Consider the following 21,114-nt stretch of genomic DNA (forward strand, 5'->3'; position numbering starts at 1 on the left):
GTTTGAACGGAAGTACCTGGATTTCTCATAAAAGAGAAATTAAGCAGTATTTAAATATTTTCTTCTGACTTATTTCACTTAATTTCACTTAATGGATATCAAGATATATCCATTTACCTACAGATGCCTTGGGTTTATCCTTCTTCCTCCATTGTGTATAAATACCACATTTTCTTTACCCATTCATCTGTTTATGAGCACATGGGTCATTTCCAAGATTTAACTATATAAATCTTGGTGCTGTAACATAGGACTGCATGTGTCATTGTAATGTATCTTTAACTCTTTTGGGAAAATAACCTAGAAGGGTAATAGCTGTGTTACTTGGAATTTCTAGTTTTAGCTTTTTGAGGAGCTTCCATGGTAGCTGTATGAGTTTACATTCCCACAAAAAATGTAGAAGAATTCTTTTTCCCCTGCAGCCTCACCAGCATTTGTTACTTTGATTTATTAATGATAACCATTCTTTCTGAAGTAAGATGGTATCTCACTGTTTTTGTAATTTGCATTTCTCTAATGGCCAGCAATATTGAACATTTTTTTCATGTATTCATTGGCCATTTGTACTATTTATTCTGAGAAGTGTTTATTCATTTCCATTGTCCAGTTTTTGATTGGGTCTTTTATTTTGGAGTGGTCTAATTTTTGGATCTATATATATATATATATATATTAGACCTAAGTGTTAAAATATATTTAATCTGCTGAAAGGTAAAATAGGTAAAACTCTTGAAGATGTAGGCATAGGCAAGGACTTTCTGAACAGAACTCTCATGGCACAAATGAGAATCAACGTATGGGATCATAGCAGATTAAAAACTGCAGCAAAACAAAGAGCCAACAAAGTGAATGAGAAACTTATTTTCCAATTAGCCTTATGTTTGTCTTTATTTCATCATCTAGTAGATGTTGGATGAAATTTCCTTGTTATCATTTTTAAAGTTTTGTAGAGTGTATCATGTGATTCCATTTTGTTTTCAAATACTGAGACCATTTCCTTACATTCAGTAGAATTCATTTATTTCATGGTTTCTGTGTGGAACCTTTTCATGGAGCACATATTTCTTTGATAAATTTGTCATTCATGTTTTGAATAGTTTGGGTCAGCTCTTAATTTTTTTTTCTTCCATAACCACATTGGTCAGTTTAATTTCATTATCTTTTGGGTTAAGTCATCTTTGAACTTGCTAAATTCCTTACTCCTTTAATCATTTCATGTGGCTCACCTGTTTGGTGTTTGATTTTCTCTCCATGGTGTTCTTTGAATCTGCTCTGGGAGAGTTGGGAATCTGTGCTTGTTTTTTCTCTGTATGTGTGCACTGTAGGTCACATAACGACAATTTTTTGTTGGTGTGAGGATCTCTTTAGTTAGACTCTGTTTTTCAGTGATGTGTTTTAGATTTCATGTGCTAAGATGTATTGTTTACCCCAGCTTAATTGGGTTTTACCCTGCCACTCACTATATGTAAAGAAGAGACTTTCTCCTGAGTATCACAGTATCATTGGATCCAAACCAAAACATGTTTTGATAATTTCACCCTTTTACCACGGCCCCTTTACAGACTATATTATATTTCTGTTTGTGATCACATGTGATGTTGAGGATGAGGGAAGTTAAGAATGGGAAATGGAAGGGGCTATGCCATTGGACAGATAAAAATGTCAAAATGTTTTGTGTGTTGAAGACCATTATCAAGAAAGCAAAAAGATAACTCACAGAATGGGAGCAAATATTTTACAAATCTTAGGTCTAGTGTCCAGATTAAAAGTCAATTTAAAAATGCCCAAAAAGCTTAAGTACACATTGGAGAAGTGCAAATCAGAGCCACATCACTGCATCACACATAGGATGGCTGTGATCTGAAAACAGAGATAGTAAATAAAAATTGGTAAGCATGTGGAGAAAATAAAACCCTTATGTTTGCTTGGTGATAACATAAAATGGTGTCACTTCTATGGAAAAAGAATTTTGCACCAGCAGTTCTAGCCCTGATTATATAATATGCATAAGAGAATTGAAAGCCAGTTTTCAGACAAAAACTTGTACATGAGGGTAGCAGTATTCATGTTAACCAAATGATGAGAACAACACACATGATAAAATGATCAGATAGGAGTCATATGTTGTATTATTATTTAGCCACAAAGAATGAAGTATTAATATATGCTACCAAATGGCTGTGTGTGTATGTATATATGTATATATACATATATACATATATATATATATATATATATATATATTTTTTTTTTTTTTTTGGTCTTTTTGAGGCAGGGACTCTCTGTAGTTCAGGCTGGCCTTGCTCATTTTGTAGCCTAGACTGGACTCGAATTTGCAACGATCCTCCTGCCTCAGCCTCAGTGCTGGAATTACAGGCATGAGGCACATGCCTGGCTATATGGCTGTATCTTGAGAACAAAATAAGAGAAACCAAATACAAAAGACTACCTGCTGTACTCTGGAGGTCTGAGGCAGGAGGAGCACAAGTTAAAGCCCAGTATAGGCAACTTACTGACTCTGAAAAACCCTGTATCAAGGAAATTTTGTAAAGGCCTGGGAGTATAGCTCAGTAAGACAGATCTACATTCAGTCCACCACCAAAAACAAAAAAACAAATTTTACTAATTCCATTTTTATGAAATGTCTAGAATAGATTCATAGACAGCAGATTGGTAAACACAACTAAATTGTATACTTTAAATGATAAGTCTCACTGTTCATTATACATTGGGGATACTGATGTTATTGTGAGTAGCCATAGATATGGTCTCACCATCTTCTCATTTTCCTTTCTACTTCTATTTTGTCTTTTTTCTCCCTTTATTAGATACCTAAATAAAACCTTTTATCTTTTATTACAACTGAAGTATAATTTAACATAGTTGGTCATTTTATGCTCTACTTGGGTTTGTTTGGTCCTTCGTTCTCTTTAATACTGAGATTTTCTAGTCCTTAAGACAGAATTTTAATTTACAATCTATGCCTTCAGCCACAGCCACCATCATAATGATGGACAGTGCTAATTTTTTTTTGTTTTTGAACAATGATAATTTGTATTCAGAGGCCTGGTTGTTGCAGTCCCAGCCCAGACTGCTAGCCCGTTGTAGTGACCTCCTTTCCTCCTTGTTTCACCAGATTTTACTTTAATACTGTTGCTGGTACATATCGTTACCTCCCATTATCTCATTAAACCTCCCATATTTCCTTAGGTTCATCTGTTGGCATCTCGAGCGGTAATATTGTGGTGTTCTCTTGCTGAATAATTTGAGAAATAAAGTTGAAATCTGTACCAGCTTACAAATATATAAACTCTTTTAATTATATTTAATTTCTTACCAGAATCTCATTAACATTAGAAAATAATCATCAGATAACAGCTGAGTAATGATACTGTGCTGTCTCTGGTTTATATAAATGTGCAATTCACATTTGGTTCTCAAATATCAAGGTCATTTTCTAGCTTTGAATATTAGAAGGGGCCCTTTTAATAGAAACACATGAAATTTATTTATAAATTTTTTCCTTACCTGTAGGAGCCCCTCAACAGTGAAGATGATGTGAGTGATGAGGAAGGACAGGAACTCTTTGACACAGAAAATGTTGTTGTATGCCAATATGATAAGGTAAGGGTATGACCTTCAGGTCACTAATACTATTTTTGTTGTAATTTCTTTCCTAGACTTTGATTTCTGCCCCACTGAAACATTTGGGTCACTGAATTATGACTCTTACTCTTTGTAAACAATTTGAAATGTTGCCATATCATAAATTATTTTTAATAATGAATTTCTTAGTCTTAAAAAATAACTAATAATTTTTTTCAATTTAGACTATCTCAAATTGTAAACAAAGCTATTTGGAATGTGTCCTTTAACAATACCTATTTTAATAACATAATTTTGTTTTTCATTAACTTAATCTCAAAGGTAAAAAGATTTAATTGAAATCTCTACATTTATTACTAAGAGGTGGAGTAGGACAATTGACTGCAAAAAACAGTTGTTATACTGAAAATTACTTGAAAAATTTTACATAGCTTTGATGTAATCTTGTAATAATAAGGAACCTTTAAACTGAATCCATGAGAATTAACTGTTGATTCTGTATGTTCTTAATTCTTAAACAGGGTGCTTTTTCCAAGGATTTTGTTCGCTATTGTTGTTACTAGTGAGATTTTCATAATCAAAACATTTAAATTGGAATACATTGTCTTCTGGAGTTACTAGATTTAATTTCAGCAAAAGTCCCTACCAGATGCTGAAAACTCTTAATAGAAGTAATTGGATATTTTGGTAACGATTCATTCAGTTTGTTTAATAAGTGTATATGGGACCTACAAGTAGTAAACACTGTACTGGCACTATAGTTAGAGTCCTGAACATGGAAACTGTGTACCAGTGAAGTTTCCTGTACAGATAAATCTTAAATTGATTTTTTTTAGAAATAAATTTATTCTGTAACTCTGCTTATTATAAACACACTGATAGGGAAAATACAACAGTGGATTTTATTTTCTAATAAAATGATAGTATCATGGCAGTTATCTACCAGTGATCTTTATAAAGTCAGAGGTTATTTAGAATTTTGTTGCATCTGCTTTGTGTGTAATAATTTCTGGGTGAATTGTTTTTCATACTTTAAACATTATATCACATGTGATTGCCTCATATATACATACAAAGCGAGAATAATGGGGTTAAAACAGCAGACACCAGTAAACCTTTCTTTGGGTCAAATGTCTCAGGGAAATAGATTTTAACTAAATTATCCAATACACTGTTTCATAATAGCAAATGTAAGTTTTAGCAAGCAAGAGAAGAGGACCTTTGTCGTAGACTGACTAGAGAGTTTAGTTTTGAACCCTAAATTTTAAAATTCCAACGAGTTTGTGAGAGAAAATAAAAGGAATGCATGATGCATGATGCCAGTCAGATCGGTCTTAATTATTGAATGCTAATAGTGTAGAGTTCTCAAATTTAGGTAGACGATGACTGTTCCAAAATTTGGTGAAAATGACATACAGTGTAGAGGCTTCAGCTTCATTTATAGATAATTTTACTTCAAGAAGTTTTCACCGTAAAATTTAAAGGGCCTTTATCTTGGCGTTTGGCATATTCCTTCATGAAGGGCTTGTGCTAGTAAACGAATTGCTTATCAAATTGTACTCTGTGCTTTTGTTCAAATAAGAATATTTACCATCTGGTGGCAGAGCTTGCTTGTTTTATATGAAGAGCAGACAGTGCAGCTAAATTGGGGTGAAGTGGGGAGTTGTAGACCAACCTAGGGAGGCAGATAGTATGGGTCTCTATAAGGACATAGATTCCTATTCTGAATATATAGGAAAGTTATCAGGTTTCAAATGGAGAAATGGTATGATATGATTTAAAGGATTATTGAAAAGGATTATTTTGCCTTCTTGGTTGAATGTAGAGTGTAGAGAGGAAACCGGTAGAGATACAGTGCAGTAATCCAAGTAATAGAGATCGTGGTGCTGTTAAAGTTGATGAGGGATAGTTGGATCTTAGACTTTTTTTAAGAGTCAGCAGGATTTCCTGCCTTTTGGTTGTATGATAGAGGGGAAAGAAAAGAAGCGGGAGGTGGGGAGAAAAGAATCAGGGTCCTTTGATGACGAACTAGATAAAGAATGATGTTGCCATCAGCTCCGATGGGAAGGGGCTGCACTTGGAGTAGGGTAGGACAGGGAGTTCAGCTTTGGACATGGTAAGTGTCTGTTAGAACTTTAAATCACCTACTGTAAGATGGAAGATCTAACCTCTACTTTTTTGAGATCAGAGCTGTAAGCGATGATGTAATCTGTGGGTCTGGCTCTTCTGTTTAAATGCTTGTGTTCCTGTTTTAATAAGAACAGTTTAAATTTAGAGGAAGAACATGAATGATTTTCAAATACATTAAGAATTTGGTAGTTCTTTAAGTTTCAAAAGACAGAGCTAGAATCAGAAGTGGAAGTTGGAGAAGGCAAATTCCAGTAGGGGAAAGTACAAAAGACAAGCTGTCCCTACAATTCATAACTTAATTTAGAATGCTTTTCCCTCTACTTTTAATCATATTCAGACTGACACTGAACAGCCATTGGCCAACAATATGGAGAATGTTTGTACTGAGAGTTTAGGTGTGGGATTTTAGAGTTGGAATCTCAGAAAATGTCTGTACTTGGTGAGCATTTCTGCATTATTGAATGAGAAGTTCTGTGTTAGGTCTTGAGTATACTATATAGGGAATTAGAATTTCTTTTTTTGTCTTTTTCCTTTTTATTGGTACCAGGGATCGAACTCACGACTGCCTGCTTGCAAGGCAGGCACTTATGCCACTGAGCTAAATCCCCAGCCCCTAGATTTTGATTTTTAAAAATGTTGCTTTCCATGAACAAGCAGTAATATAATACTAATTATAAGTAAATTTACTTTTTATAACCCTTGCAGTGAGAGACTTTTTGGGGATGAGGTGATCAAATTAAACTTAGTAAATTAGAAATACAATATTGTATAATAGGAAGTTTTGTGAATGGGCTTTTCATTTTTTAAATTTTATCACCTACATTCTAATTTTATTTTTGTTTATTTAGATACACAGAAGTAAAAACAAATGGAAATTTCATCTCAAGGATGGCATTATGAATCTTAATGGAAGAGATTATATATTTTCCAAAGCCATTGGAGATGCAGAATGGTGAAGAGTTGCTTCTTTTCTTTTATAAATAAAACAAAAGAAACAAAAAAAATTAAAGTGGATGGTTTGAAACTTGGGACATACACCAACCAGAACTTCACTTCTGCATGTCAGAAAAGTGCAGTAGAAGCAAAGCTACTGGAACAAAGATAGCCCTTGACAGCATAGACACTACGTGTAACTGGCAAGCCATGGAACTATAGTACCTGGGATTGTTGGGGTGGGGGCTGGGTTTTGTGTAGGAAAATCATAATTGTCAATTTTAAATACAGGAACTTGCCACCGGTAATTAGCATGTAAAGCTTTGTCTATATTCCTTCCTCCAACTTGGGCTCAATTAGAAGACACTTGTTGGAATGAACTGAAGAAACTTCCTTTTGATAGATTGAAACGAAACTGCTTATTGTATGTGGTTATATTTGGTAAAAATTACGTGTGAGCTTTTTACAAAAGGGTAAGAATTATGGTGTTGAATTTTAATTCACTTGTATAAGTAAACAGTTTAAAAGTCTCATAATAGGTCTTAAAATTTTTTTTACCTGTTATTCTCCCTCAGTAATATATACCTCTTCCTTGCTTTATGAAACATCTATTTAAGAGTTAAAGGAAGTATAATCAATGATCATAGTTTAGAGACAAAAATTTGACCCAGGAATGGATGTTTATTTTAATTAGGTTTTCGTACTTTAAAGACTTGGGTTTTAGTTGAATGGAATTAAAATGACAGCTTTAATTTACTTACAAAAAACCTGTTTAGTCCTACACTTTAGAAAGAAACTCTCAATTGGCTCCTCAGGAATACATTTTTATTTCATAAAGATAACCACCTAACTGAAATTGTATGTACTTGAGTATATGAAGGTTTTTCTTGTTGGGCTGAAGTGTGTGCTTATATATGCATTTAGTCTTTAAGCTAAATATTCAGATATTCTGTACATTGATTGAAGCATAAAACAGGTGGCGAGGACCTGGATTTTTATTAAACAATTTAGTAATTACAGAGGTTTCTTGTGTTTACTAGTAAAGAATTTAAAAGCCTATTATTTTAATTGAACGAGTTTTTTAAAAACAACTTTGTAATCTGAGGGGGAAATTTGGGAGGGGGGATGAGGGAGGAGGGCCACTAAGTACCTATTTACCTCTTTCATTGGGTGGCTCATCCGGGCCATTGATAAGATAGACTTGGGCTCCAGTTTGCACATGGGATGAAGCATAGAAATTTGACTGTATATGAAAATAATAGAAATTTTAGTATGTATATTAAGAATGCAAAGCCCTGTATTTCTGTTAGGGCTCTGAAGAACAATTTGGCAGTATTTGTATCAGCTGCCTTGGAGAATTGCAGAAACACTTAACTTGACTTTTGTGTTCTAAGAACTAATTGGTTTCTCATGTTTTGCTTGACAAAATTCATAGGTATTTAAGTTACTTGTGTATTGATGGGTTTTTTTGTTTCGTTTTTGTCTTCCGTTTTTTCTTTTGCCTTTTAAGTATTTCCAGAAGTAACAGTAAAGTGTATATTACCAAGGAGAAAACTGTGAGCTATTACAGCATTTTATTTTAAACAAATTTCTCTTAAAGGCTAATAAAAATTTTTTTTGTCTACTTCCTACCCCTCTTACCAACTGATCTTTTTAATTTATGTTCTAAACTTCGGTGCAGGTGGTGGTATCTAGCATGCTCCTTAGGTTTTATTTAGATGCCACCACTGGTAATAACTGCTTTTATTTTGACAGTATTAATCTGTCTTTTTAAGGGGACGCTTATTTACCCCACTACACTCATAGCACACACAATTTTTGTTCTTGTGTTTTCTGTTTTAATAAGACGGGGAGGAGAGAGGGGGAGAGTAAAATCACAGAAGTCTTGTTCAGTTGTCCTTCAGTATGGTTACTAGTAGGTTTGTATTTACTCAGTGAAGAAGTCAGCAACTTGAACTACCTATGAAAGTGCGGCAGTGCTGCGGTGTTGTGTAAGTTGAAACCCTTTGGCTATCTAGTAGTTCTTATGCTACTAAAACTTGGAATACTGTAGCATGTTTTGGCCCTCTTTGTAGACAAGCATTCATATTCATAGCAGCATTGTATACTGGCCTGTTACTATAACTGTATTTTCAAACATGAACAACCACTGCTTTCAGAGTGACTCACTAGTGTTATTTTGAAGCAGGAAATAATCATTCGTATTTGCACCTGTGTGCAGCATATTAATTATAGTATACTTGCAAATGCTTTTCTTTTACATGTAAAAATGCTGAAAGCTGGTCCAAACAACACTGCATATCAAATTGTGTTCTTATATATTACTGCATTATGCTCCTTTTTAATCAAGTAGCATGTTTTATTTTTATTATAGTGGCTTTTGCCATATGAATGTTACTTGCTTTGAATTCTTAATCATGCTTTTAACATATTTAAAAAATAATTTTGTTAGGTTACATTAAAGTGTCATTCCTTTGAAAAAGCAAGGAATTCCTTCAGGATTTTAAAATGAAAGTAGTTTGTTCATCCAAAGGGGGAAAACAGTTCTTCTGACTTTGTATTAAGAAAATAAGTAATGGTTTCAGAAGAGGATTTGTTTAGATTTGCACAGATGGTGACGGCACCTTTTACTTTAAAAAAAGTAATATTAATCAGTAGCGTGAAGGAAAATTTACAAAGTTACTGAAGTGTGGAATGTGTGCCTTTCAGTATCCAGACTTGCTTAGTGGTCGTTTTTAGAATCGGATCACTTGAATGCCTGAGAGCACATTTAATTTCTGTGGAGTGCCACATGTGGCTAAAACAACTCTTTAATGTGCAATTAGTTTCTAGAGCAAAATGTCTGTTTATGAGGGGGATCTTTATATTGGGCTTTTATATTTTTTGAAATACATTTCTTTCTGTTTAGTGTCATCATGTCACATTTACACTATTGCCTTTTTAAAAATCAAAGCCACTGATAACTCTAGTATTGCATCATTTTGAGCAGTGTATAGTGATTATAATGTGTTCTTAAGCATAATAGACTGCTTTTAGAAAATAACATAAAAATATAATAGCTTTTGTATAAAGATTTTCTTTTGCTATAGTGAATATCAAGGATTTTTTTCCTGACTTTTAGGGAGGAATGAAAAGAATTATCTCCCTCTAAGAGTAATTTTTTTATTGTCTCATAGCAATAATGTCACCATTATTATCAGAGAGTAAAATATGCCTTGTATGAGAAAACAGACATGATTTCCTCTTGGGAATTCCCTTTATAACTTAGTATTTTCTTCCACTTGAGAAAGTTCCTATATTTTCAGATTATTTCACCTTGAACTTTTTTGAGCTTTCGTGCAATGTTTTATTGATCTGTTTTTGTACAATTTCATTTTACTTCATATGTCCGTCTTCTGCCTATTTGAATCAGCTGTAGCAGATTTTGAATTTGTTGGTTTAAAAAGTTGTTTTATGTGTTGCCTCATGGATTTGTGTTACTTTTAATCTTATACTATTCTATGGAAATTATTCTGAAGTTTATATTCTTGAAGTCTGCCTTAGTCTGCCATTTGTCATTTTCTGTGGTTTAAGGAAGAACACCTCAAACTTAATATTTTTGTGTATCTTGAGGAACAAAAACTTCTTTGCCTTCTCTTGTAAGGGAAGAACTATGTTCAGTTAGTAACTACTTTCAGTTAAGTTTTCTTGAATCAGTCCAGTATGCATTAGCGCTACGACTTGGGGGAGGAGCTGATCCTTTTTGCTGTTCTGAGCTACTATTGTCAACTGCTGTTGTACATACTGTTATGTGTAAGGACATGAATATATTTATTATGTTTGTAAAATTCATTCTGTACAATTGCAGATCAAGGTTGCTCTTCTGTGATATATGGGTATTATGTTTTAAAGACCATCTTGAAATACAGTTAGAGAACTTAGTATTTTGATGTACTAAGACCTATTTTAAGTTTAATATTTTACCTTTGCAAAAACTTTAATTAAAGATGTTATTTAAAAAAGTAATGTTGCTTGCTTTGCTTACTAGTCTATGTTATTGTTACATAGATAATGATAAAATTACAAAGTTTAGAAAGGAAAATGCTTTACCTTGTTAATGAGGATAAGTTTAACAACAATAAGGGTATCATTAAATTCTGTACTCTTAAGATGCATTGTTTTGAATGTTAGTCTCAACTATTAAACTTATAAATTCATAATAGCTTTTTAAAAAAGTTGTATTTTCAAGGCACACAGGAATTTAGGTTGGGATAAGCTCACACTAAGTGTAAGGATATAAAATTAACATACTGTATTACATGGATATTTCTACTCCAAAGTATAGATTACTTAGGATAAAATTATTCAAGAACATTGTTTCTTATTTGTCTAGCTAAACCCTTTCTCTTAGTTCATAGTTTGTAAATAATTGCTCATTAGGAGAATTGGATTATTGAGGTTTATATTATATATTGAATATATTTTGTGTTATTTTAGAAAGTATTGAATAATTAGGTATTTTAATTTTATAGTTAATTCAAATGAATCATTAAGAAAGAGCTTGCCTTTTTGTAATTTTTTATCCTGTTCTAGACTACTTTATCAAGGAAACATGCAAATTTTAACTTTTAAAATAATCATAATAAAGATATTTTATTTATTGTCAGCACATCTTGTATTTTGCAGTTTAATTGAAGTTTCTGCATTGATTATGATCTTAACCTTTGTGTCCTTAAGTTTTCTGAAATGGCAAGGATGAAATTTTGAGGATTAAGTAAGATAATACCTACAGTGTTCTTAGAATGGTGCTTGATACTTTGCACTCTTCATAATTTGCTTAATTTCATAATTAAAAAAGACTAGAGCTGAAAAACATTTTAAATAGTCAGAATAAAAAAATTCCACACAGCTGTAACTGTGGAAGTCACAAAAGATAACAGTTGCAACCAGAGTAAGCTTGGGAGGTTGAACTGATGAGGCAGTGCATCTGACTCCAGTAGACAGGAGAGGGATGGCATTTTATTTATTTATTTGAGGTAGGGCTACCACTGGAGGTGCATTTGTACGAAATGATTCACTTGTTCCAGAATCATTAATGTCTGAGTCTGTTTAAGCTCAGGTTTCCCTGCCGTCTCTACAACTTTCTCTCCTTTATTGTGAACATGTATCAGATCCCATGCCTATCCTGAAATGGCATATGCAATCTATAGTGTATGGAGTATATGTTTACCCTGATGTGTACTTAGTATTATTTTCATGTTCTGAAATTTATGTTTTTATATCCATATATTCTGGAACCTCCACGTAGAATTTCACCTCCCACAACAAAAGAACCTCATAAGACAGTTCTTGTTCTCAAATGGGGGGGGGGGATTAAAACTGGAAGATGACCAAAGTGCGGTGGTGCATACCTGCAATCCCAGTACACTGGGAGGCTGAGGCAAGAGGATCACAGCTTTCAGCCCAGGCTGGGCAATTTAGCAAGATCCTCAAAAATTAAAAAAAAATTTGAAAGAAGACTGAGGAGGTCGGTAGCTCAATGTAAAGGCCCTGGGCTAGTACTCTTTAGTCCTGAGAAAGGGCAGCAGGGAGGCCTTAGACAGATTTCATAGACAGTTCTTGGTGAACCAGAAAGGTATGTTGTGTGTGGGGGGGGACACAAACAAACCTGGTTTTAATGGAAGGATAGGGACAGGGATTAATGCCAAATAACCTCACCTGTTCTTTTCACAAAAGCCTGGAAGAAAGGTGTTCGTCATTTTACAGATGAAATTTGTGGAAGCCAAGTAACTTGTATGAGATCACAGTGCATGATGATAATGAAACTTGGGCAGACTGGAGAGTGAGGTCAAGATGCTTTACCTTTGGCACAGTTTGGATGAAATAGGTCTTTGGCCCCCAGTTGCCATGAACAGGTGGTTTCCCCCTTAGACCTGCAAATGAGAGCCCATGGCCCTGCAGCAGCCTGGTCTTGGTTTCTGTTTAGAGGAGGCATTTTAGGAGCACCCTGCACTCCACTGTACTCATCGCCCTGAAAAGACAAGGTGATAAATAAAAACCATGCTGACTTGGGAATCAGCAGTGAATTATGAGATTTCCCCTCCCTTAAGAGTTAAGTAAGTGATTAGAAGGAAGAGTGTTCTTTTCTGCAGGGGAGAAAAATGGTGTTTTGTGTGAGGCAGAGTTGTCCTTGGATGGATCTGACAGCAACAGTTTTTGACTGTATTAGCTTTTTGTCCCTGGGCCAGATACCCAGCATTCACAACTAAAAGGAGGAAGTGTTTGTGCTCAGGTTTCAGAGGATTCAGTCCTTGATGGCCACGTCTAAGGCAGAAACATGGTAGAAGGGTGCCGTGGAATAGCTGCTCATGAGAGAAAGGGGCCGGGGGGTGGGGGCCCATACATAGCACCCAAAGCCCTCTGCCTCTGCCCTCCCACACAACATCAGAGTGTGCTTTACTATAAAATCCTAGGTGGCTGTCAGGCAAATTGATACACCAGTTTGTCACTGTTCCTGAGCTTCCTATTGCAATCAGAGTGGCTGTCCTGGTAGCCAGGCTTACAGCTGCCTTCTCTCAAGTTGAGTTTTCAAATAGTGCTGCATGACGGAAGAGCCACATGGCATGGCTGTTGCTTGGTATTGCTGTAGTTTGTTCTTTCATTTGGAAAAGAGTAGAGGGCCTGGAAATTACCAGTGTAACCACTCACTTAAAGTCGGGACTCCTCCTTTTACATGGTACAAAAAACCTAGTCAAACTGGTTTATGCAAAAGTAGAAATAGGAGTCACAGAACTGGAATCACAGTTCTGGAGAATCACAGAACTGGAGTCGCAGGCTTCGAGGAAAACTAGAATTGGCCTTAGGTTACTAGTGGTTGTCTTAAAGACATTGATGAGCAAGGGAGCCTCTTCTAGGAATGTAATCCTAGATAACTGCTAATCACGGGTTCTCCTGTGTTGGCATTTAGGGCAAGGGAATAGAGGGAAAATGGTCTTTAATTTTTAAAGCATCTTACTGAGTTTTGTGTGTCATCATATGTAAGCTTCGGTAGGCTCACGATGAGATGGGAGAGAAAAACCTACTCTATGACAATGAGAAGATACTGTGAGAACTAGAAGGCTTGATGGAGAAGGACTAGGAAAGGAGAAGGCTGATTCCGAGCCAGCTGTGGGAGTATGGAGGTCCCTAAGGATCAAGGTGGTCCAGGGACTGTGTGGAGCACAGGTTCTATGAGGGAGGCACACCTGCCCCCATCACCACAAATCCCCTTACTCATAAGCCTTCAAAACACGTTCTGATTCATTCACATGGTTTGGCATTGTAGTGACTTTTGAGGAACCAAAGGTAAAAGGTGTTGGGCTTAGTGAGGATGAAAAGGAGACAAAGCTTCAGGGGCAAATTGGAGTAGGTGTGAGGACTCCATGGATCAAGAAAACCTAAAATCTAGGGAAGCCAGAGCTGTTTGGCATGGGAGCCAGCATGCTATGTTCCCCTCTGTGTTTGAATGGAGCCGTTTTAACTGAAAAGTTAAAAATACAGTGATCTTCAAGGACTAAATTAAGTTATAACCTTGTGGCTTTTGACAAATGACAAACCTGAGGACCATGAGGCTTGAATGACCTGCATGAAGACAGAGGAAGTGACAGGTTCCAGATTTGAGTCTTGATCTGGTCAGTGGTACTCGATGGATGGGTCCTTTCCAACTAGAGAGAAAACTTTGTCCCAACACACACTGTATGCCTGCTGCTATGAACTTTTATTCATAGCAACCAGGATGGTTGAATGGGAAAATGCAGAGGGACCACGGCAAATTTCAGTCGTTCTTCTTTACAGTAGTTTTGCAGCTATCAGGAATGGCTTGGAAAGTTGTGGCAGGGTTTATGACTAGTATTTAAGTTCCACCAGTTTAAGTGTTAGATGATTAAATTTTATTAACATTATGTTTCTTTTCAGTAGTCTTTTTTATGTCTTCCCACACAGAATAGACATAGTATAGGCCCATTCTACTAGAAAGAAACCTCTAGTTTGACAGGGAGAAAGACAGATGGGCTGGGGAGGGGAGGGACAGAGAGAGGGAGGGAGGGAAAGAGAAAATACGCCCCCCAGGGATAATGGGGGAAAGAAGGCAGAAACTGATTGTTTCCTTATGTGTAATAACCTACCTTGTAAGATTGTTACAAGGATTGTATGGTGGTAAGGATTACATGAGTTAAGTAAAACACTTAGGACACTAAAGAGTGGATATAATATGGTGTGTTAACTGCTGTTGCATTTCAGGCAGGGAAGTTTCTAATTCGCCATTGAGGAAGGACTGAAGATGGGTAACAGAGTCATATACTGAGTTAAATACTGAGGGTCAGTATTATTACACAGTCAAGTAGACACTGAAATTCATGTAGTCTTTAGAGTCTGTACTTTTAGCCTCTACTCTGTACTACTTTTCAAGGAGGTGTGCATCTACTCAGGGCTCTGGAGAAGACCATCATCTCCCAAGAAAACTTAGTTCCAAGTCTATGTACAGAATTGAGATTTACATTTAATGTGGACTCTCAAAGCTAATAATAATAATAATAATTGACCCTGGAGCTATACTAAGTATATAGTAGAAGTAAAGCAATATTTCTGCATATAATGCTGTCATTCCTTTGGTAAGATGGAACTCTAATATCGAAAGTCAAGCTTTGTTTATGAGTTATTCAGAGGCAAAATTAGAGATTACGTGTGAAGCCGGTTCACTCTAAGGGAACACCGGATGTCATCATCAAGAGGACTTACAGTCTAAAATACAAAATGATAGAACAAACTACAAAATTATATACATATAATTAAAATCATTAAGTAGGTAAGTTAAATCCTATATTTACAAGTAAATAACACTATACTAAAAGGTCATCTCTGGAAACAGTAAAATACATGGCCTTAAAAGAACTTGTGGGGGCTGGGGATTTAGCTCAGCGGCATAAGCGCCTGCCTTGTAAAGCAGGCAGTCGTGAGTTTGATCCCTGGTACCGATAAAAAGGAAAAAGACAAAAAAAAAAAAAAAAAAAAAGAACTTGTGAGGGTGAACTTTCTGTGCCATCTTGACTAAGCCCAGGGATGCACAGATAGTGATAAATGTGGTTTCTGGGCTTGTCTGTGTGGGTGCTCCTGGAGGAGGTCAGCACTTCAGTCAGCCTGAGTAAAAAGGATCTGCCTTCTTCAACTTGCATCACCCAGTCTCTTTGGACCAAACAGAGCAAGAAAGCAGAGGAAGGGTGACTTCTGTGTGCCTTAAGCTGGGACACACATCTTCTCCTACCCTTGGTCATCAGAACTGCTGGTTCCCATACGTGTAGACTCATCCTGAATTGCGCTGTCCACTTTGCTGGCCCTCCAGTTGCACATGGTATATTGGAGGCCTCTCAGCTTCCATAACTGTGTGAGCCAGTACCTATAATAAGCCCCCCTGATTAATACATGCCTGAGAACCCATGTCTTTAAAATTAATTTCAAAAGGAATGAGTTATGTGGGAGAATATTCATAACTAAGAATGATTCTATGAAAGTAGCTTTTGAGAAATTAAAGTGCAACCCATGAAAGACATTAAAAGTTGGAAAGGTTGCTAGGAATAGGGATCATAATGATAAAGCCTAGCATACATTTATTAGGAGTTCCTACAGGGAGGCATGGGAGGAAGAAAGGCAAGATTGAAGAGATGCTGACCAAACTTTTCTAGAAAAATAGTAGCAACACAATTCACAGATTCAAGAAGACATGTACTCCTGAACCAGATAAATACGAATGCTTTTATAACCAAGACACTAGCTATATAATACATGAATTTTCAATAACAATGTAGTATTCCATTTTACAAATAGGAAAATCGAGTCACAGCATTATAGAGCTTTTTTGTGTGTGTTTGAAATGTTTATTTCAGAAGGACCTCATTCTGACCTTATGTTTAATTTTTGAAAATGTGTTTTATCAGTATGAATGAAAGCAGCCCACAACTTGTTATAACTTTAAAGCACAAAACATAGACAATAACTGTTTTATATTCCAGTGGAGTTAGAAGGAGAATGGTGGACAGGCATCTGTATTTAAAACTTCAGATGCTTCTGCCTGTGTTTTAAATCGTAAGTACCAGAAGAAATAAATGAAAGATCCAAGCATGTCACGCTTGCTTTTAATGCTTGAGAATATGTGTTGAACACAGGACTGAATCCCCGCTAAGGATTTGAGTCCTTTATAATTCATCCTAAAACAATGTGAGACTTTTATCTTTTTCGTGTAAAGCATGTATTATTTTCAAAGAAGCATTAATAATTTCATGGCCTACATTAGTATAAACAAGGCAATAGCTAGTGGCAATATGGTCCCCAGAACTGGAGATCATATGTATTTTTGCACATGCCTGAGTTCACGAAGATTTGACGAATTGAGGGCACACACATGCACACATAGGCACACGCATGCACACTAAGAGAACAAACATTAAGGTGCAAAGGTGGCGGGAAGTATAGCTCAGTGACAAAACACTTGTCTAGCATGACTGAGGCCCTGGGTGCAATCCTCAGCACCGAGGGGAAAAAGAAAAGACAATCAAATAGAAGAAGCAGAAGCAGGAGAAAAAAGAGAGGAAAAAAAGTGAAATATATTGCCTCTGTCAATGTCCTCACCATCCGTACTTACAGAGTTCTCCCAGTCCTGTGATCTATAATGTGTTGGAATTAGAGGAGAAAGTTCCATTTTACAGAGCCAGACAGTTGTCCTTTCAAATGCTGGTAGAGGTAGAAAATAAAAGAACATAATAAACAAAAAAGGAAATCCATGAACATTTTCGTATATACCAAAAGGCAAACACTATGACAAAATGTTTGCAATAAGAAAAGCATGTAAGAAGAATAAATTCTATCATTAATATATTTTAAACATAATTTTATTTGCTCACAAGAAGTGGGTTAGTTTTTGTTTCCTAGGGTAGGATTCTAGATTTGGTCCAAAGGCATACAACAAGTAATAAGTGCCAAGTCTGGGCTCCGTCTGACTTTAGAGTCTATCTTCTTAACCAGTGAAGAAGCAAGAACAGTGGTTTAGTTAGTGGGATCAAGTGTTAATGAAAAATAGTTCAACCTAGAAATCTATGCTAAGCTAACATTTTTGATGAGAATGAAATCAAGACATCTTTAGAAAAATAGTTTTTGTGAAGATGAAATAGATATATTTATTACTTGTATGACCTCTGGGTTAAAATAAGTAATAGAAAATTATTTTTAGGAAAAAAGATTATGAAAATTAATAGGACAAAAGAATGAAGGGAAAGAAATTAATAAACATGGGTAAGTTTACCAATTACAAAAGCAATAGGGTAGGAAATCAAAGCAAAATAAATACGAAGTAAGATTTAATTACTCTGACTTGTAGACAGTGAGAGTTCTTTATATAAACAATAGCATAAACTTTTCAGTCTAATTACAGAGCTGGTAGCAAATAAATCTTAGGTGTAAATATGTAACAAAAATTAGAAGATAAAATAGTATCAAAAGTATTTTGTTTATGCCACTATTACCTCTTAAACTAAATTAATTCTACTTGGAAAATGCAGTTTGGTTACTTAATTTTTGATATTTTACTTTGGTCTAGCAGAGATTTATAGATGATTAACTCTGTTCCTCCTCCTATGGATTTTGAGTTGTATTTGTTCTAGGGATATATTGATCTTTTATTTAGGTCAAGTAACTCTTATGCAGCATTAGGGCAGGTATCAAAGTCAAAACTATTCTGAGAATAAGGTTTTAATAAAATTTCTTGTATAATTTGAGAATAAATGGAATTAATAGGCTGTGTGTCAATTTGATTGGGCTAAGTGTTGGGAAATCAAATTAATTTCCTGTATAATGGAGAGGTATTTATTGACAATAATATCATGAAGACAAAATTTACCTTTTTATGAAGTCTCTAGTGAGAAATTATTTAAATTTTTAAAATTTTTATTAGTAAAAATAAAATATGTTTTGTGCATGTTTGCAGTATTTAATGATCACATTCATCATGAGGAGTTAGTCCATGTACATCACATACCTTAACTTCTTTATTTCTTTCCCCACTCCTCCTTTCTTCCTTTCTCCCATCTCTTGGTCCCCTTCTTCTTTGCAAAAGATCTCCCTGTTTTCTATTGTCTTATCTTTCATTTTTTTCTTTAAATTATTTTAATTTGGGTTTTGTATAAGAGAAACCATGCATATTTAAACTTATATACCTGATTTATCATACTTAAAATTATTGTCTCATGGTGGATCCATTTTCCTACAAATGACTCAGACCTACTCTTCTTTATGACAGAGCGTATAAATACTACATTTTCTCTGTCCTTTAATCTGTTGATGAATATACAGAAATAATAATGAACCTGGGGATTTCATTCAGCGGCATAAGCACCTGCCTGGCAAGTGCAAGGTATGAGTTCAATCCCCGGGACCAAAAAAGAAACAATGACTCTAATACCAATTAAACATTTTCTCCCAACTATTTGTTATTTGGATTTTATGCCAATTCTTTGAGAATATTTTTATTCTAAATTCACGATAATGAGGTAGCGTGTATGTCTGTCAGCTTTGCATCCCTGTGACGAATACCTGAGAAGACCAACTAAGAGAAGGGAAGAGATTTACTGTGGATACAGTTTCAGAGGGTCCAGTCCAAGGTCTGTTGGCTCAGTCATTTCTGGATTTAAGGTGAGGTGGAGCATCATGGTGGAAGGGTACGGCAGAGCAACACTGCTCACCTCATGGCTACCAGAGCAGAGGGAATGGGAGGGGGGCAGGACAAGATGTAGCCTTCAAAGACAAGTCAGCTTCCTTCTCCAACTGGGTTCCTTTCCTGACAACCCATTCAGCTATGAATTCATGATCTGGTCACCTCTCCAAGTCCCACCTCCGAACACTGCTGCATTATGAATCAAGCCCTCATGAGTCTTTGGGAGATGCTTCATACCTAACTCATAACAACATAGTTGCCTAAAGGATTATGCAAGACGATTGCACAACTCTTGTGTTACGTGCTGTCAAATTGTTTCAACACAGAAGGACTCACCTAACTCAAGTAACATGGACAAAGAATTAAAATATGTTTTAATTATGGACAAAATAAATACATGTTGTCCATAGTTGTTAGAATTCTGAAATAAGGACAGCATACAGTGTAAGACTATGAGTTATTCTAAGAAAGTAAACCAGCAATATTCATGTAATTCAAGAATTCAGCAGCTGAGCTCAATAAAAATTCGTTGCCTCTATTTGTCACTATCTGCTACAGTGTCGTATTGCTGTGTAGTCATTCAGGGACGCAGGCGATGGCTTACCTGACACACACTTTGCCCTTTCCTAGGCTCCTTTGCACCTGTCTGGTAGGTATGAAAGTTCAAGAACATTGTGTGGAAGGGCTTACGGGGATGGACGTAGCAATGCTGACCCTGGGTCTATTCTACCTGGAAGATCTCTGTCACTGAGAACATGCTGGTGAATGCATATGTAAGCGTGTGTCCAGCATGTGGGGAAAATGTGTTTGGTGAGTATATATTTTGGCTTTTGCTATAAAATACTTGACCATGACTTTTTTTTGCAAGTATGCAAAAACGGTGATAGTCAAATTATACAGTGGTCATGTTTATAATTCACTGTTGTTAAGTTTTTCCAAGTTAATTACTCTGTGTTGTTTCTTAATAGCCATCAGCATAAGCCAAATTTCCTAAAACTAGATTTATTTATGTGTTTGGACAACTTAGTATTCTGTCACATGCAGCTTGTACTTCAGTTTATGTGATGGGCAAAGTATAAATGTTGCCTTACTTGAATGGTCGTTTGCCAAACATTTTGTTATATAAATTTAATTCACCTTTCACCTACAAATATGCATCATCTTCAAGTCTGTATTTTAAATACAATATTCTTCATTGGAGGCTTAATGATTGACAAGCATTTTATACTTCTGTGATCTTCGGAGCTCTGTGAACTACAAAGGTTAGTTTCTGACTGTGAATTTTCATAGAAAAACAAAGAATAAGTATTGTCAATTCAAGTCTGCCTTCTCTCATAGACGCTGACAATGCTGCCTGGAATTATGTTGCTTTATACTTAAGATTTGGCCAAAGATTTCAGTACGCGTGGGTTGTGTCATAGGGGCCTAAGTCAGTGGCTGTGGCATCACTCTAGTCTGATTCTGATTCTTGTGAGAAACTGTGGAAGGGACAATCCTGCAAAATCTAATGCTCAACACATAAAATTATTAACCTGCAAGAATCATTTCTATCTGCCATAATTCTTAATTTTTGCCCTTTCACTATTTATTTACAAAGCAACCTGCTGTCAGGTTGCCCTAGAATTCAAAAGTCCTGTCCTTTTTGAGAAAGGGAACTTGCTTTCAAAAGCACCTGAGTAGTTTACAACAGTGTGTATGTGGGGAGGTGGGGATTGGAAAGAGATAGGACT

The 21,114-nt window shown here is 35.7% G+C and overlaps 1 protein-coding gene across 1 annotated transcript in view; it reads left to right on the forward strand.

Moving 5' to 3' along the window:
- Nucleotides 1-10,674, forward strand: part of Gtf2a1 (general transcription factor IIA subunit 1) — a 39,859-nt gene extending 29,185 nt beyond the window's left edge. The window contains exons 8-9 of the mRNA XM_063241230.1: nucleotides 3,535-3,624; nucleotides 6,585-10,674. Coding sequence (XP_063097300.1) covers nucleotides 3,535-3,624; nucleotides 6,585-6,692 — 198 coding nt within the window. The 3' untranslated portion in view covers nucleotides 6,693-10,674. The remainder of the gene's footprint in view (nucleotides 1-3,534; nucleotides 3,625-6,584) is intronic.
- Nucleotides 10,675-21,114: the final 10,440 nt, after the last annotated feature.

This window comes from Cavia porcellus, unplaced genomic scaffold (genome assembly GCF_034190915.1).
Source record: "Cavia porcellus strain 051 isolate PalLab524CR breed Dunkin Hartley unplaced genomic scaffold, mCavPor4.1 scaffold_31, whole genome shotgun sequence".
Taxonomy (NCBI): domain Eukaryota; kingdom Metazoa; phylum Chordata; class Mammalia; order Rodentia; family Caviidae; genus Cavia; species Cavia porcellus.